Below are 19,689 nucleotides of genomic sequence, written 5' to 3'. Positions count from 1 at the left end.
GTGTGACTTCAAAAATGATTAAGAATACACTGCGTACAGTGAAAAAAATAAAATGTTTCACCAGAGGAAGAAAACATAAGGCAAAAACAGACAAAAATGCCAAAATTCAAAACTGAAGTATGTTCCTAGCTACTACTGATCAAACTGCTAATGTTTTCCATTTTAGAGCTCTTTTCTTGACAGGTATTCAAGTATTTGCTAATCAAACTTGTCATTAAAGCCAACAATTGCTAAGAGCATGATTGAGAAATCAAAATATTTAAGCCAGCTAAAATGATTTTATTTTTCCTTAAAAGAGAGAAAAATGAAAGCTAACTCTCTTGGAAGAAAGTTTTGATTTTTCAATCATATTTTTATCCCTCATTTTTTTGTGTGAAAGATTTCCAGTTGTGATTTTTCAATCACCAGAAGCCTACATTTGTAGAAAACCAGCAGGTGCCTCCAGTTATTAGAATCAACTGGGAACAGGAACAAGGCAAAACCAGGGTTTAGAGCCATTTTCCTGAGCAGGTTGAGAAGAGGTACCATTTTAGTTCCCTTTCAAGATTCTCACATTTAATTACATTAGTGGCACTTGACATTATAAATGTTATTTTCTTTCCAGTATAACCTTCTATCATTATTAGTAAATGTCAGATGTAATGAGATGTTTTTTTTCTGACTCCTTTTTCTTCCTAATATAGTGGGAGAGAAAGTGCTAATGAGTTTGGAATCCTAAAATTGTTTTCAATGCTCAAAACCAATGCAGAGCCAATTTAGTGTCTGTTTATTAGCTTAGTTTTACTCTTTATTTTCTTTGCATCTGGAAAGGAAATTTCCTCTTTGTATTTCTTACAACATGTCCTTTACTTGGTGCAATTTCTTATTCTCTTTGAGAGCTTTTAGGTGACAAATACCTCAAATTAGATTGTGTTTCTGGGTTCAAGTCAGAATCCTGTGGAAGATCCTGTCCCTTGCTGTGACTTACCTGCTGTCTGAAAGCTCCTGTTTTTTGGGTTTTTTTTTTCTTGAAAGCTATTTTTGTCCCCCTCTATTTTTAAATTTTGATACATAATGGCTGTCTGACCCTGTGGTCTCCTATAACATCTCAATCATAATATAACACAACCTTGATTTCTGCTCCCTTGAAGATGAAATACACTCAAAGTGGGAAGTTGATGTGTTTTATAACACTAGACCTAGTTTCTTTACTGTCAAAATAAAATTAACATCTTATGAAAAGGGAAGCCATCACTGAAGGAGGTCAAGAAGAAAGAGATAATGTCATAGTTTTTCAACATAACATTATTCAGTGCCTGTGTTGAAGACATGCTTGACAGGAAGGGTCTGGGTCACCTTTTAGCTGTGGCTCAGGCATATTGGCTATTTTCTCCTGTGAGAAATTAGGGGGAATCTGTCTATTGTCTAGAAAAAGCAGCAGAAAGGGGTCCCCAACCAATAAGAAGGCTACTGAGTCAGTTTTACCAAGAGATAACGAAAGCTATTTAAAGTTACTTCACAGTAGAAAAAAAAAAGTAATTTTAAAGATAATGTATTCTGAAAAATTATGAACCCAAGACAAAAGTGCCCAAGTTTTAAAATAGGATATAAGGGGTTGTGTCTCCCAGAAAGCTAAAATATATTACACAATCTTTGATTATACTTTGCTTTTTAAACACCATTTCATTTCATTCTCTAACTTTCCTTTTTATTTAACAATTGGATATACTGTTAATGGAATTAGAGCCAATGAATATCCAAATAAGCTCACGACTGGATACTTTCTGTCTGATAAATTTGTGTATGTCCCAATTACATGCAGTTTTTTTTTAATTAATTAATTTATTTTTTTAAGTTTTAAAATCTTTAATTCTTACATGCATTCCCAAACATGATACATGCAGTTTTTGATATCCAGGGTTATCGCTAACATCTACACATTCATATTTATAAAATGCTAAACAAAGTACAGAAAAATAATCAAATATTATCTGATTCACATCATTTCAATTTTATTTTTAAGAGTTTTCTATATTCAAGAAATGGTCAGATTTTCATGTGGTGAAATCTAGACTTTCTGTTTTCTGCCAATTAGTGGTATGTTCTGAAAGACCTTCCTTGCTTGTCGTGCTTCATTTTTGCTATTTTGAGTACCATAATCTTTTTTATCTTACCTTTGGAAACTTATTTCACTAACATTACCTAATAAATACCTCTAATCAGGCCAGTCTTATCCCTGCTCCACAAATCAAGTATAATTGTTTCTGACTCCATGCACAGTCATACCCTTTTCTAATTTTCAAGCTTTATTTCACACCCCCACATTGTCCTGAAATCATTTGCTGATTTCCTGAGCCTCTTTAGCCACCCTTCTCTGAATTTTCAGGGGCTAAATAGAATAAATCACACAAATTAGGAGAAAATTGTGAGCAGTCTTGAATTTCTGGCTGTTAGTTTGAGGTGTCGTGTATGCATCTGAGTGGGAGGGGGCTATGGGCAAGGAACAGCATGTCCAATGAGAATCTGTTTGAGACCCAGGAGATGTACATTTCATTTTGATGTGAAAGGAACCTCTTCTTGTATCATCTAACACATTAGCTTTCCCTGCAGGGCTTGGAACTGGGATTTATTTTGTTTACAAAGGAGGCACCTCTGGGAGAAGGGAGGAAAGAGGACCCAGACTGAAGTTAGAAAGAAGGTAACATTTCTGTCCAAAATGCTAAGCACCGAGAATACTAGGATGGCGAAATCAGAGCCCAGTCTCCTGGGAGAGTGGCGAAGAGGGAAACCAAGGACCTCTGGGTTATAAGTGATACCCCAAATCCTAAGAAGACAAAGAGCAAGACAGCTGAATAATAATTTCTTCAGCTACACTGTGCAGTGTCCATGACATACACAGGTCATTTCAGGGATGCCTCTAATTCTCAGTTTTCCCTGCTGCATGCGGCTCTTTTGCAGGTTCTGAACACCTGCATTTGTAAGCTGCCATGTGGCATCCTGTGTTAGATTTAACCTTCCCAAACTTCAGGAATAACAGCCTGTTCCTGCTGTTTATTGACCACTTTTGTGTCTCAGGCTCTATGAAGCACTTCCAATACATTATATCATGTCACCCTAACAAGCATGCTAGACTTTAGGGGGTTCAAGTTAATAGAGGTTCAGTGGTTTGTGCATGTCCCCCTGGTTTTCTAATGGGAGACTGGGAACTCCTCATATGTCCAACTCAAACACTCATACAAAGCAGGTATTTTTATTCTCATTTAGTGCTGAATAAACTGAAACTACACTACAAGTTTTTAAATGCAGACACTTTTTCATAAATTTCTTTTTTCCCTCCACAGAGGCTTGCACTTAGCAGATAGACAATAAATACATAATGATGGAGTTAATGTACTCCCCTGGTTCTAAACTATACAGAAAGCCACAGATTTTGATATGTATGAACTATCCTCCTCTTCTCTATAGTTAGGTGCTGCTTAATGGGAATGAACAAATAGAGAAGGTACTCTGAGCGAGCCCTTTACCCCCCCAAAAGATTTTCTTATAATATTGCAGAGCTGCCCTATGAAAATGATTAGGAAAATCAAGACTGAAAAACATATACAGCTAGACATTGCAAGTACAATGTAAACTCTCTGTTATGACAATTTGGGAAATAATTAATCACTCCCCAAAAGATGTATTGCTTCAGTTTTTGAGAGATTGTTGTTTTTATTTTGTAGGACACAGCAGGCCAGGAAAGATACAGGACTATCACCACAGCCTATTATCGTGGGGCCATGGGCTTCATTTTAATGTATGACATCACAAATGAAGAATCCTTCAATGCAGTACAGGACTGGTAAGTAACAGCAAATGTTCCCATTACTAAGAATGATGATTTTCTTTTTTCATTCAGCTCTTTCTGTCTCCTCAAATACTTTTTATGTACTATGATCCCAGGTGTGTTTCAGGAAGCCGATAAGGGCTAGCTATGCTGACTCATTATGGGAGTATTGATAAAAAATCATTTTGATGGTTTTGCCCTGTTTTGTTCACTCCAGCACTTTGCATCCTGTCGTCTTTAGTTCCATGGGGACACGTACATTGCTTTCAATTTTTTGAAGCACAGATAATGAAAAATGTGGACGTATACTGGTCTAAACTAGGGATCTGGAAACCGTGAGCCATGGGCCAGATCCGGCCTATGCAGCACAACGGGCTCGCCACTTGTTTTATAAGTAAAGTTTTGCTAATGGGAATGAACAAATATAGAAGGTCCTCTGAGCGACCCCTTTACCCCAAAAAGGTTTTCTCATTGCAGAGCTGCCCTATGAAAATGATTAGGAAATCAAGACTGAAACACATATACAGCTAGACATTGCAAGTACAATGTAAACTCTCTGTTGTGACAATTTGGGAAATAATTAATCACCCCTGGTGGTGCAGTGGCTAGGACTCTACACTTTCAATGCCGGGGCCCCAGGTTCTATGCCTGGTCAGGGAACTAGATCCCATGTGCTGCAGCTCTCAGGGTTTGCATGCCAGGACTAAAGATTCCATGATGAAGATAGAAGATCTTGTCCCACAAGTAGGACCCAGTGCAGCCAAATAAATAAATAAATATTTAAAACATTTTTTATTAAAACACAACCAGGCTCAGTTACTTATTGTCTATGGCCGCTTTCACGTACAACGACAGAGTTAGGTAGCTGCTGCAGCGACCATATAGCCCAAAAGCCTAAAACATTTTCTCTCTGGCTGTTTTACAGAAGGAGTTTGCTGACTCCTTATCTGGATTTGTTAGATGGTTTTATGGTTTTCTTCAAACTGAAAATTTTCAAAGGACTGGGATGAAGAAAAAGATAAAACTGAAACCTTTCTTCACTCCCATCAAACCATGTGACAACACCTGTGATAAATGTGATTTGCAGGGTGGGGGTTGGGGAGGGCTCAACAGACTCCACATTCTAACATACATAGTCACAGCTGGTTTTATTGAAGGAAAAACTAGCAATGTACAGGGAAAATAAATGACATTTTTTTTTCTATTTTAATGACAGTATTATCCAGAATGATTTATTTACTTGTGTATCAGCTCAGTGAAGGTCATGCTCAGTCGCTCAGTCATGTCCCACTCTTTGCAACCTCATGGTCTGTAGCCCACCAGGTTCCTCTGTCTATGGAATTTTCCTGGCAAGAATACTGGAGTGGGTTGCCATTTCCTCCTCCAGGGTATCTTCCCAACCCAGGGATCGAACCCATGTCTCCTGCATCTCTACATTGGCAGGTATTCTTTACCACTTAGCCACTTGGGAAGCCCTCAGTGAAGGTCAGATGCTATTAAAAATTTACATTTGCTTTAGATTGCTTTTTAAAATTCGTATTGCTTATCTGAGAAAGCACCTACATTCTTCTTATTTACACACACACTTAAAATACAAAAAAATAATACTAATACCACTAACAATGGTAATTCAAAAGACAAGCTTAGGACCTCTATGAAAAAGTATTTATCTTCACTAAAGGTCATAGAAGAAGGCTTAAGTACCCTCATCTTTTTAGTAGACTGAATATTATAAAAAATGCCAGTTCTTCACAAATAAATTCATGAACACAAGGCAATCCCAATCAAATACCAGGAGGTTTGGTACAAAATGGAATGAAACAGAGAGTCCAGGTATAGACACAAAGCCAATTGGGATTTACTCTATGATAAAAGTAGCATTTCTAATTAGTAACAGAATGGGTGGTTCAGTTAATACTGTGGTGCTACCCAGCGCCACCCATAGCTCTGGCATGCATACTGCTGTACAAAATGGTCATTCTAACTTTGACTGTTTCCTGTCAGGACATGATAAGTCCCGGGAGTGTTTATGAATTAGATTTCAGATATCAGGGTTCTTAAATTGATTTGTACCCATACTTGTGGCCCATTTTTCCAATGACTGCTGAGAAGAGAGGGATCTATTGAGTTCTGTGAAACCACGTGATAACAGTGTAGGGGCCCTCCCAGCAGTACCCCTGACTCTTGCATTAGAAACACTATGGAAAGTGCATCTTCCCCCTGCCCGCTCCATGCCTTCCCTCTGCAGCCCTGCCCAGCTCCCTCCCCTGTCAATTCTTCATCTTCTTCTCCAGTTCTATAACTATTTGGTTCTATTGACCCACTCTTTCCTTTGAAGCTGTTTCCTGTCCTCTGAGAAGCACATTTCCCAGATTAATCGTATCTCTCTCTGACTGCTCCTCTTTCTGCTTCCTAGCTTTCACTTCCTGCCTCACCCAGCCAAGGGTAAGCATCCTCTCCTGGCTTTTTTCCTGGGCTTATTCTGTTTCCTTGGCCATCTTATCCATTCACGCACATCATCATCACTTATATCAGATGATTCCCAACTTTAAATACCCGGCCCCAGTCTGTCTTCTGAAATGCAGCGTTCCATTTCCTGCTATCTCCTTCTGGCATCTGACAATCACTTGTCTTCACCTGAAACTGCTCACCTTCCTGGCTTCAGTTTTTGCTGTTCATGGAGGCGACAATGCTTTGCCACCCAGATTCCACCTCGAATCCAACTCTTAACTTCTGTCCCTCCCAGTCTGGGGCCTGATCTTGCATATTAACTTTTTCCTGAATATCCTTTGAATCTGTTCCTGCCTGACAAACCACATGACCATCAGGACTTCTGATCTTTGCTTCTTCCTTCATAATATCCTTCTAACCGATCTTCCGCCCCTTAGATTTCTTCCCATTCCAATCTTTCCTATCCCAGGGCTGCTATAAAAGTTTCCCAAAAGAAAGTGATCCTAAAGACCATGGAAGACCCCTGCTCAGTAGCCATGACTCACTGTCACTACCTTAATTAATTAAAACTTCCTCAGACTGACTTTCAGTCACAGAACATCATGGAGCTCATATTTTTTAGTCTCATCTCTCACTATTCAAAAGCTGAACTGAACCTTTCCCTGTTTCTGGAACTGAGACTAAACTTTCTAACCTTTGTGGGTTTTTGTTCATTTTCATCCAGCCTGGCATTTTGCATGATGCACTCTGCCTCTAAGTTAAATAAGCAGGGTGACAATATACAGCCTTGATGTACTCCTTTGCCAATTTGGAACCAGTGTGTATGCAGTGTGTAAAATCTGTATGCAGGTCAAGAAGCAACAGTTAAAACTGGACATGGAACAACACACTGGTTCCAAATTGGCAAAGGAGTACATCAAGGCTGTATATTGTCACCCTGCTTATTTAACTTAGAGGCAGAGTGCATCATGCAAAATGCCAGGCTGGATGAAGCAGAAGCTGGAATCAACATTTCTGGGAGAAATATCAATAACCTCAGAAAGGCAGATGACACCACCCTTATGGCAGAAAGTGAAGAAGAAATAAAGAACCTCTTGATGAAAGTGAAAGAGAAGAGTGAAAAAGTTGGCTTAAAACTCAACATTCAGGAAACTAAGATCATGGCATCCAGTCCCATCACTTCATGACAGATAGATAGGAAAACAATGGAAACAGTGAGAGACTGTATTTTCTTGGGCTCCAAAATCACTGCAGATGGTGAGTGCAGCCATGAAATTAAAAGATGCTTACTCCTTGGAAGAAAAGCTATGACAACCATGGACATCATATTAAAAAGCAGGGACATTACTTTGCCAGCAAAGGTCCATCTAGTCAAAGCTATGGTTTTTCCAGTAGTCATGTATGGATGTGAGAGTTGGACTATAAATAAGGCTGAGCATGGAAGAATTGATGCTTTCAAACTGCGGTGTTGGAGAAGACTCTTGAGAGTCCCTTGAACTGCAAGGAAATCCAACCAGTCAATCCTAAAGGAAATCAGTCCTGAATGTTCATTAGAAGGACTGATGCTAAAGCTGAAACTCCAATACTTTGGCCACCTGATGCAAAGAGCCAATTCACTGGAAAAGATTCTGATGCTGGGAAAGATTGAAGGCAGGAGGAGAAGGGGACGACAGAGGATGAAAATCTTGGCTGGCATATCCGACTCGATGGACGTGAGTTTGAGCAAGCTCTGGGAGCTAGTGATGGACAGGGAAGCCTGGTGTGCTGCATGGGGTCACAAAAAGTCAGACATGAATGAGCTGAACTGAACCTGTTATATCCTGCTGCTGCTGCTGCTAAGTCGCTTCAGTCGTGTCCGACTCTGTGCGACCCCATAGACCGCAGCCCACCAGGCTCCCCCGTCCCTGGGATTCTCCAGGCAAGAACACTGGAGTGGGTTGCCATTTCCTTCTCCAATGCGTGAAAGTGAAAAGTGAAAGGGAAGTCGGTCAGTTGTGTCCGACTCTTAGCGATCCCATGGACCGCAGCCTACCAGGCTCCTCCATCCATGGGATTTTCCAGGCAAGAGTACTGGAGTGGAGTGCTATGGCCTTCTCCTACTGACTACCAAATCCAGTAGTTTTGACTTTTTGAATGCCTTTGTCTTTCCGGCCACTGTCTAAATTCAGACTGTCATGAGCTATTTAGTGTTTAGCAGTTTTCTACCTTGTGTGCTTACCAGGAAGCCCCACCCTCTCCAGTTCATCCATTATATTGTTATCAGAGCTAAGTAACATATCTCTCATCTGAATAATAAAGCCTTAAATAATGTCTTATTTCTCATAGTGGAGATTCTGGGGGCCCAGTTGAATCATTGTCAAGATTTGACAGCATGTAGAAGCCCAGGCTCCACTGTACACAAACTAAACCAAATTTGCAGTGATAAATTTTGGCATATGTATGCGTGACAGCTCCATCAGTGATTCTGATGCCCATTTCTTATTAAGAGCATTGATTTAAAGTGAAATCCACAGCCTCTAACATGGTAGACAGTATAGCCACCGTATCTATTCCATTCACATCATCCCCTACCACTCTCTTCCATTGTTCCTAGATTTCAACCAGATAGAACTTTTCTCATTTACAAATGTTTCATGTTTTCAATAACTCTATTCCTCTGCTTGGAATGTCTTCTCTGCTATCTTTCTAAATTCTTATTTTCTTTTCAAAGCTATCCATTAACTTATCTATGAAGCTTATAAAAATATTGCTGCCCTGGTTCCCACCCACCCCAATTTCCATTCCCAGTGGACGATGCTCTTCACTCCCATAACTCTGTATCCATGCTACCCTAGTGCTTTCTGCAGAACACATAAAAACCCTAGCTTACTCTTTATATTTATATTATATTTTATCTTCTGTATTTCAGTGTAAGTTCATTCATCTTTTTCCTCTAGTACTGACTACTGTACAATTTTATTAAAACCTTTTTCTAAATTTTTATTTTTATTGTGGTGAAATACAGAGAACTGAAAATTTACAACCTTAATCATTCTTAAGTGCGCAGTTCAGTGGTATTAAATACATTGTTGTTGATGTGCAATCATGGCTACAGTCCATCTCCACAACTCTTCATCTTGTAAGACTGAAAATGTTTCAATTTAATAATAACCTCCCATTCTCCTTTATCCCCAACTCCTGAACCATTATTTTACTTTCTATGTCTGTGAATATGAGTACTCTATTCATACTTCAGGGAAAAAAAAAATCTTGGGGAAAAAAAGTCCAGCTCAGCAATGCAAACTTGCTTACATATACAGTATTATCCAGCAGGAGTGGGGAAGGAGACATTTGCTGACATTCCACAATGGTTTTCTACAACACAAAATAAGGTATTCCTGAAAAACAAGTACAAAGAAACAGATTCTTTAAATTACTATTCTCCAACTGCTAATCTTAAGGCTACAAAAAAATACAGAAAAAAATATATGACTAAATGAAAAATTAGTTGCACTTTATTTGCAACTAAAGCTTCAAAACTCTTCCAAACAAAATGCACTTTTATTATATAGAAAAAAAAAAGAAAATGCTTGTTGGCTGTGATCTCAGTAAAATCCTTAAACAATCTATCTGTAGGAATATTTAGATTAAGTGGAAAATTTCTTAAAATTTAACTACACACAAATTCTAGTCAGTTAAGACAAGTATAAAATTTAGAGAGACTGGCAGCAAAACTAACAAATCATTTTGAGAAAATAGAAGCTATCCGTTTTGTGAAAACACTTTAGACTGTATTTTGAATTTTTGAATGGGATGTTGTTAGAGGAATTTGGAAGGACTGATGTTAAAGCTGAAACTCCAATACTTTGACCACCTGATGTGAAGAGCTGACGCATCTGATGCTGGGAAAGATTGAGGGCAGGAGGAGAAGGGGACGACAGGAGGAGATGGTTGGATGGCATTACTGACTCAATGGACATGAGTTTGGGTAAACTCCAGGACTTGGTGATGGACAGGGAGGCCTGGCATGGTGCGCTTCATTGGTCGCAGAGAGTCGGACACAACTGAGCGACTGAAATAAATTGAACTGAACTGAACTAAAAATACTCTCTTTAATTCAGTCAGATGCCCAAGTTCTGTAAAGTTAACACAAAAGGAAGCTCACTGTGATCTTATTTATAAGTTTATCTTGAGTACAAATTTTCAAAAAGAATGTGACGAAGGAAACACAAAAGATGCATACAGCATGGTTAATAAAATAGTAGAGAGGGACTCCCGAGAGTCAGGGGGGATGTTTGTTTTAGGCCTAGTTTCCTAGAAACGGTGGGAAAGGAATAAATGCTAAGACTTTATTGGGAACTAGAATATTAGGGAAGCAAGAGAGAGAGGAAAAAAAGAAAGGTAAGTGTGTCATGGAAAAGGGGGAACCAACACTAGGGGGCGTCTGGCAAGAACCCGGCACCACTTGGTGTTACGTGCAACTGGCCCTTGATCTCAGAGGCACTTCTTCAGAAACCGTCAGGTAGATGAAAGAAGAGTTTCCCCATGAGCCCTTGTCTCGTGTTGGTCAGAGGTTGTTTCTGGGACTTCAACGCCTCCACGTTTCTATGTTACACATCCAAGGATGACTCATTTCAGTGGCAACAGGGCGACTTCAGTGTGGGAGGCAGACCTGTGTGGCATTAGCCTGAGGTAGCTGCTTTGGGTCATGCCTGTGATGATAGCTGAGCAGAGCCTTTGCAGGAATGGAAAGAGTGGCTGGACAGTAGCCCTTCAGCCACATAAGTCCAGGAGAATTTGAGGGCACATAAGGTTGAGGTCATCTGACAGAGAATTGAAAAGCCTATGGAAATGTAAAGGGTAAAACGGCTCTCGTGTTGAAAATTTAGTTCTGAGAGTCTTTTAAACCAAAGTGAAAACCGTGGCTGCAAAAAAAAAAAATTAAACATGATATAATATACAGCTCTCATTATAGGAAAGGGTAAAAATTACTATAGGAATCCATGAGGGCAAAGAAAATTTTTCACTAAATTCTGCTAGAAATGTCTTTGATTTGGGGGCACATTGGCTTTATGTCAATACTGACTTTCACATCTAGTACTGAAAAGACCTCACGAAACTCCTTTTTTTATAGAGCCTTCAAAACATACGAGACGAACATTAGAGCATGTTTGGTGAAGGCCCCATGGGAGGCTGGGAAAATGTGATCCAAACACACATAGGTTTCTTGTGGTCTCAAAGGATCCAATAATCGAATGGAAACCACTCGAAGGAGTGCATGGATTCTGTGCTCCCTAGACTCTCCTCCCTCAATTCCTTTTTTCTGCACTGTATCTCAGATAGAAGGCAGTTTGAGCTTATGTGCTAATACTTGGAAAACCAGATGCTGACCTTGTACTATTATGCTTGTTAAAGTCTTGCTGGTTTTTGAACTTCTTTCAGTTCCTTGATCTTCTTGTACTTCTGGGTTTCTCTTCCTCTGAGCCTTTGTATATGCCCTGCCTCCTACAAGAAACCACATCCCTCCAGCCTCCACACAGGTCAAGCTAATTTCCTTTCATCCTTTAGATCTCAGCTTGACCATCTTTCTGGTAAGTTTTTTTTCTGATGCGGGATTTGTTTGCTTGCTCCTGTAGTAGGCTCTTGAAATATCATCCCTGCTAAGTTGTTGTTTAGTCGCTAGGCCGTGTCTGATTCTTTGTGACCCCATGGACTGCAGCACTCGAGGCTTCCCGGTTCTTCACCATCTCCTGGAGTTTTCTCAAACTCATGTCCATTGAGTTGACAATGCCATCCAACCATCTCAGCACTGTTATACCTTATAACATATTGTAAACCCCTGTTTAGTTTTATGTTTTCCTGCTGGATTCCAAGTTCCTGGAAGACAAGGTCTGTGCCTTTTCTCTTTTTTACCTTTATATCCCAGTGCCTACCCAGATGCTGCGTGGCTGCTCAAGAATTATTTAAGGTGAGTGAAACCTGCATAGGAAGTGTACATCCAGTAAGGTTATCTGAACTGATTGGCATATTTTATAAAAAGACACAGGAAAGTGAGACGGCTGGTAAACAGTCAGATTGGATGCTGAAACAACGCTTACAATGTTCTTCAGCTTTGTCCAGGTAGCGAAACAATGTATCATCATGGTCAGTAACTAGACTAATTTACCAAATCTCCATTTGTTCCAACCTGCTGTTTGTTAAGGAGAAAGCTGTGTGGAGTTTAAAGTCAAGAGCAGCAATTTAGCTCCATAATTTTGAGGAAATAGAGGTTACCTCTTTTTGGGAAAAAGAGTATTCTGTGCTTTGAATCATTCAGTGGGCTTTGATTTAAGAAATAAATGAATGATTTGTTAGAGAAACAAGCCCCAAATAGATTTAGATAGTTCTAGGAACAGAAAATCAGTGTTGAAATTTTTACTGCCTTTGAAATGTTTCTCAGAGGGGTTGTGGACAAGAGAATTTCCTGGATCTCAGGTGGAACGTGATCCTGAGTATATGGAATTTGAATCTGTTGTCCAGACTCTTCCTAAATATCTAGCACTAAGACTAAAATATCTGTACACAATGTAGGCCATTTTAGCTTGATTTAAAATCCTCCCCATTCCCGACTAAATGCACCTTTGTTCTAAATATGGCACGGCCACAGGCTGCTGTATTTCCTGCAAGAGACTGTCATTTGGCTTATCTCCCTCCACCTACTTATTTACATTCTGCTTTTTATGACACAATAAGAAACTATAAATATACATTTTTAAGGCAGGAAATCTGGTGAGCAGGTTGATAATTTTTAAAAACCACCAGACTAAAGATACAAGTCTGACACCATCATCCCACCAGTTTTAAATAATTAATTTCCATGACATTCAAGGTCCGCCTGCAGATGTGCTAGAATGAGTGAAATTTCACCTTCACATGTTTTCTTCCTCTGCAATTTTCCTTCTCTATCTTCTTCTCCAGAAATATATACAGGTCTTAAATTAAGGTGACCTCAGGGTAAATCTGAAATAATTTTAGCCAGATAATAACAATCAATAAGATATGATACACAATTGCTAAGCCTTTTTTGGAGCTTCTTAATCTTGTTCAAGGGTCGTCTCAACTGTAAGGTCAATTCTGAAATAGCTTGGAGAGGGCAGTGGTGGGACTAGAGCTCAGACGTCTGACCCCTGAGTTTTACCACCATCTCATGCTGGGCATCAAAGAGTCTCTCCTCTCCCTGGATCTTAATGACTACATTTCTTACTTCAACTCTGATCCAATCATGTAGCAGTATTCTTATATGCATCACCAACTTAAGTGCAAGTTAGTATTTAGAAGATGTATGGCTCCTAATCCACAGCTACTTTCAGAAAAACTCCATTGTCTTTTCTGTCTCCTTCTTTCCAGTTTATCAGGCCAGACACATTGGGTTTAATCCTAATGTCTCACTTTCTCAGACCCCACATCCAGTCCTTTAAAAAAAATACTGTTATATCTTGGCTCTAATTTCAAAATTATACAAAATAATTTCTCCTTTTATTTTTTGAAGTAGTTATACTCTGTAAAGTTATCAAAAGTATTGAGTTAGTGAGTACAGAATCATTGCCCTGTTGATGAGGTACGGGGTTACTTTCCTGCGAGCTTCTATCCACAATGTTTTTGCCAGCCGATCATACATACCTTATGTTAGGTGTGTTTCTGCTTCGGGACACCATATTTAATATATATTGTTGATTCCTGACATTGAACTTATGGCCAACAGCAACATAACTCATGCACACGTGAAACATCCAACACAGGTATTTCCTCCATAAGGCACATCACTGCCTTCTTGCACTTGGAAACACAAGACAACACCTCACCATTATGCTTTGAGGTCATTCTGAATAGCAAAATCATCAATTAAAAAAATGTGGAGAGTATGGCTCTAAATGTATTGTGAGAGTGATAGCTGAAATAAGAAGGCAGACCATGGCCTTGCCTTCTTCAACTCAGCTGGGAGTATGTTTTCAGGCCATTCAGGTTTTTCACCACCTTGCTCATGATTGCAAATGTCTGTGAAAGTGTTGTATTTATTTTCAGATTAAAAATAAACTAGTAAATTCAAACATATGGAATCCATGAATAATAATCAATCACATATTCAAAATCCTACCACTTCCCTCCCCGACTGTTGGTTCCACTGTGCATTAGTTTGCTAGGGCTGCTGAAACAAAGTGCCACAGACCGGGTGCTTAAAACACAGAAGTGTATTATCTCAGTTCTGAGGCTGGAAGTCCCAGATTGAGGTGTCAGCTGGGTTGGCTCTTTCTGAGGCCTCCGAGAGAGAACCTCTTCCATGCTTCTCTCCCTTCTGGTAGCCTTGGACATTCCTTAGCCTGCAGACGGCATTCTCCCTGTTTTCATATCATCTCCTCTTTGTATGTGTGTCCCTCTGTGCACAGACTGGATCAGGGCCGACCCTAACAACCTCAGCTTAATCTGATCATCTGCAAAACCTTGTTCTCAGGTGCGATCTTGTCACTCCTCCACTCCAAATATTCACAGCATCCCACCTCCCCTGGATTAAAGCCAGAGCCCTTTCAAGAGCCTGCCGACCCTCGCGATGTACCCGCTGCCTCTCCGACCACACCTTCTCCTGCTCTCCCTCTCTCACAGCCCAGTCTGGCCACACCAGCCTCTTTGCCATTCCTAGAACACACCAGACCTGCTTCTACCTCAGGGCATTTGCTCCTGTTATTCCCACTGCCTGGAAGTCTCTTCCGCAGATATCCCTGTGGTTCTCCCCTCACCACCTTCCATTCTTCACCTAATGTCACCTGCTCAGCAAGGCCTGCCACCCCCACCCTATTTTATATTGTAACTCTCTTTAGCACTTCCTATCCCCCTTTTTGGCTTCATATTTCCATAGCATCTACCACCCTCCTATGTATTTTCTAATTGACTTATGTAGCATGTCCTCCCCAACAAGCATGCCTCACAGAATAACTAATCTCTGTCCCTTTTATGCAATATTATATCTAAGTGCCTAGAATAGTCCCTGGCACATACTAAATGTTCAACAAATATCTGTTGAATGAATGAATGTATGAATGATAGAAAGAGAGGCATACAAGACTAGACCTTACACAGGTGTCTTCATAGTCTAGCAGTCTCAGGCATATATCAATTATGTGTCCTACAAAATTGATAATCAAGGGCTAGAATAGTATCAGAACATTTTGAAGAAAATAACTCAGTGCTCTCAGTTCAATTTTTGTAGGGAGGTACTGCCTAGCTCACCAAAAGTTTGACTATATATAGTAAGACCTTCCAACCTCTCAGTAAGATGAAGTTGACTGTAGGTGGAACTGATGAAAAGAAATAAAAATGTGCCCCATCTTTCATATTGAGCAAAATGACTTGAAGTTACTGCTTGGTTCCTATAGCATATTCCACCCCTAAAATGGTCTTTTATTTTTATTTTTGGAGGGGAGCATATATGTGAGGAATACCATTAGTCCAATAAATGCACAACACATATCTGGGGGCCCCTTAAAATGACCAGAAATACCGTCTAACCCAATGAGAAATATTTGCTCATCTCTTATGGCCTCAAAGGTCCATCAACCAACTTCCTGTCTCTGGATTTTTTTTTTAAATTTCTTTCTTTCCATTTATTTTTTCATTTGCTGGACTTGGTTCTGGCCCAAAATTAGCTGCATAAGGAATGCAGACATGTTAAAAAAAATATGAGCTTTTAATTAAAGATGTCTTAATTAAGTACTTAAGGCTACTCAATATCTGGCCAGACCTATGAGGGCAAACCTGGGCTTATATTCTAGTTACCGAGAATCTTGTGTGTGTGTGTGTGTGATCCAGGAAATAGCATAAGGCTTGAAGATTGAAGCATGAAGCTCATATTAATGGTTAATGTGCTGATTATGTACAGAGAAGGAGCTAGGGGAATTAAGATGCCAGTCCTGTCTGACTTTGTGTCTTGTCGCCTAACCTCACCTGTACTCGGAGGTGGTAATTGCAATTCCTTATATATTGACACCAAAGTCAAGGCTAGAAGCTGAATTCTTGTCCCTGCAGCCTTACCTCAGGCAACCTATATACGGAATATAAAGATTAAATAAAAGACTTGGTCTCTTGGATAAAAGGGATTATATAAATATGATTGCAATTTGTTCTGCTTCATTTACACTCTGAAAATAGACTCCTTGGCAGCTCCTTATGTTCGGTTGTGTGTCACAATATTTATTGCAAATGCCATTATTTCCTCACAGGATTTCCTTGGTTTTTAGCTATTTTATTTTACCTACTTTGCTCTGAAGTTAAGTTGCCTGTCTTTGAGAGTGGATTTGTCTGGAAGGACCTGTCATGTAACTCTTCAGAGAGGAGACTGTGAGAAGAGCTCATTTCCTAGTTCTGGATGTTTAGCTTGGTTCTGGGTAATATTGTTAACGAAAAAAGAAGATTGTGGGATTGTTGATGACCCAGTTTAGAAATGAATGGTAACTCTAGTAGTTGACTTGAATTTACTAGTATTTTCAGGTCTGTCATGAATGTAAATAACCTCCATCAGATCTGCTTTCCAGTCTCCATGAATATTTAGAATATTTTGTACTTCATGATACATGCTGTTGGTCTTCCTTTTCTGATTGCCCAATTAGCAAAAATATGCACTCAGCCATTGCCCTGTGAAGTGAGTAGGAAGACCAAGTCTTCTCAATCTAAACTGATGCAACTCCATCCTCACTTCTGACCAACAGGCTGCAGATTCAGGGTTTCCCATCACTACTTTTAGGTTTGATAATTCACTAGAATGACACAGAATTCAGGAAAGTGCTATACTTACAATTATAGTTTTATTATAATAAAAGGATGCAAATCAGAACCAGCCAAAGAGAGAGACGCCAGAGCAAAATCTGGGAGGGTTCCAAATGCAAAGCTTCTGTTGTCCTCAAGGACATATCACACTTTCCCCGTGTCATTTCTTCCCACCCTTGCCCTTGTTGGCTTCACAAATTTTATTATTCACATCAGTTTCATTGCCACTGAAGCAAAACATGATGATAAGGCCAGTATGACAGGGTCATGTTTATAGAGCGCTCATCAAAATGCCCATGTCAAAGTGTCAAAACATTCTTCCTCTTACGAGCAAAGAATAGAACAACAAATATCTTTACCTCCCATTTTATTCCTAACCCCGTTTTTGATCAAACCCCTTTCTTCAGTTTGTGCCTTTTCTAAACCCCAGTGGGCTTGATCTTGATCGTGGCATTTTTGAAAGCTTTGTTACCTGACATGCAAGGAGTTAAGTATAGTAAAATCTAGCTGGGGCCCCACTAACCCAGCACTTCCTGAATGCGTATAAGATATTTAAACAACACGGGGAAAAAGGCTGCTCTGCTACAGTTGAAATTATTTCCTTATCTTTTTGTTTTTAATAAGCTGTGAACTTTAAATATGAATATTAACATGGTAATTTATGTAAATCTTTGCTTTCATAGTTTATATTCTGGAAATGAGTCTTTTCTGAATTGCTTGAGCACAAAATTTTATATCCTATGACCTATGATATGTATTGAATAATACCAAGGATGGCTTAGTTTGTATCACTAGATAGAATAGCTAATTTTAGGAGAAATTTCCTTAAACTGAGAGAAGTTTCCTTTAAAAAAAAAAATTCCCTCGGTTTAAAACCAACAGAAATAGGGAGCTGGGAGGAAATGAGAAAAGGCAGAAAGAAAGGAGCAGAATTACTGGTTAAAGGTTCATTTTGAAAAGGGCAAGAGGCACCAAGCTGAGAATTCTGCGGCTGGTGAAGGGAGCTGTGGAGGCTTTGCAGACCATTAACTGAAGTCCCTTGCATCAAAGTTAGACAAATCCAACAAACCAAGACTGTATAACTTTGGAGACAAGACAGTACTAAAGCTTTTTCAGCCTTAGGTACTATCTTTAAAAAAGAGAAAGAATTCCTAACTTACAAGGGAATTATGAAGAACAGAGGAGAAAACCCAATGTACTCGGCATGTTGTAGACAGAGAATGACTGTATCTTGCCCTGGATCTATGTCAGACAGTAGGTCTCAATCCAGATTTTTGTATTAGAATCTCTTGGACATCTTTCCAAGACACAATTGTCCGTCAGCATCCGGTGGAAAATGATTCCAGAAAAAATCCATGAATGCTCAAGTCCCTTATATAAAATGGCTTATTGTTGCTCAGTTGCTAAGTCCTGTCCAACACTTTGCAACCCCATGGACTGCAGCACACCAGGCTTCCTTGTCCTTCACTATCTCCCGGAGTTTGCTCAGACTCATGTCCATTGAGTCAGTGGTGCTATCTAACCATGTCATCCTCTGCTGCCCCCTTCTCCTCCTGCCCTGTCTTTCCCAGCAGCAGGGTCTTTTCCAATGAATCAGCTCTTCTCATTAGGTGGCCAAAGTATTGGAACTTTAGCTTCAGCATCAGTCCTTTCAATGAATATTCAGGATTGATTTCCTTTAGGAGTGATTGGTTGGATCTCCTTGCAGTCCAAGGGACTCTCAAGATTCTTCTCCAGCAAGGGAATGGCGAACCACTCCAATATTCTTGCTCTTGAGAACCCTATGAACACTATGAAAAGGCAAAAAGATATAAAATGGTATAGTATTTGCCTATAAGCTATGCACATCCTCTCATTTACTTTAAACCATCTCTAGGTTACCTATAATGCCTAATACAATGTAAATACTAGTTACCATGTGGAAAATTCAAGTTTTGCTTTTTGGAACTTTCTGGAAATTCTTTTTCTAATATTCTCAAACCATGGTTGGTTGAATCAAAGAATGCAGAACCCACCTGTACAGAGGACCAACTGTACTAATTCAATTCTGTACTAATTCAATCAGAATCTCTGCCATAGTGACCCCAGCATCAGAATTTTTAAAGTCACCCCATTGTAAAGTTACATTAAAAGATGAGTGCTTTCCCTAAGGAAATTCTAAATCACATATTATTGAAACTAGGCTCATGTATTAATAATATTCTAGGGAAATACATAAATCTTATATATGTGTATGTGTGTGTATATATATATAAGCTTCTTAGCCTTTATATATATAGATTTTGCAGAATGATTTTTAATGCCATTACATCTACAACCCAGCTCATTAATATTGACAACACAATCTCATGTATTTCCATAGGGACTGGAACTTAATGCCACATTGTTTGCCAAGTGGCCTTTTTCTTTTCCTGAAATTCTGTGGTTCACATAGAGACTCCACAGCATGGAGTCTAGGCATAGTTCAGGAATTGAAATCAAAGTGTTTGGACCTCAAGATAGGATTCATGTCACAAGCCTAGGTTCAGTCAGCAAGGGCAGAAATTGCAGCCAAGTCAGCTGTTCTCCAATTTAGGTGCTCCTTGTAGACTTCTTCCCAGGGTAAGAAACATAAGTTTGAACCCATGGGTTGCATCAAGTGGTTTCCCCTGGCATCACAG

At 39.5% G+C, this 19,689-nt stretch overlaps 1 protein-coding gene across 5 annotated transcripts in view; it reads left to right on the top strand.

The window, feature by feature from the left end:
- RAB3C (RAB3C, member RAS oncogene family) overlaps window positions 1–19,689 on the top strand; it is a 362,916-nt gene that overhangs the window by 213,148 nt on the left and 130,079 nt on the right. For all 5 annotated transcript variants that reach the window (XM_069556501.1, XM_069556503.1, XM_069556504.1 and 2 more), the window contains exon 3: window positions 3,702–3,820. In XM_069556501.1, coding sequence (XP_069412602.1) covers window positions 3,702–3,820 — 119 coding nt within the window. The remainder of the gene's footprint in view (window positions 1–3,701; window positions 3,821–19,689) is intronic.

This window comes from Ovis canadensis, chromosome 16, assembly GCF_042477335.2.
Source record: "Ovis canadensis isolate MfBH-ARS-UI-01 breed Bighorn chromosome 16, ARS-UI_OviCan_v2, whole genome shotgun sequence".
NCBI classification, from domain to species: domain Eukaryota; kingdom Metazoa; phylum Chordata; class Mammalia; order Artiodactyla; family Bovidae; genus Ovis; species Ovis canadensis.
Note: the sequence above shows the minus strand (reverse complement) of the source record. Positions and strands in the feature narration are given on the sequence as shown.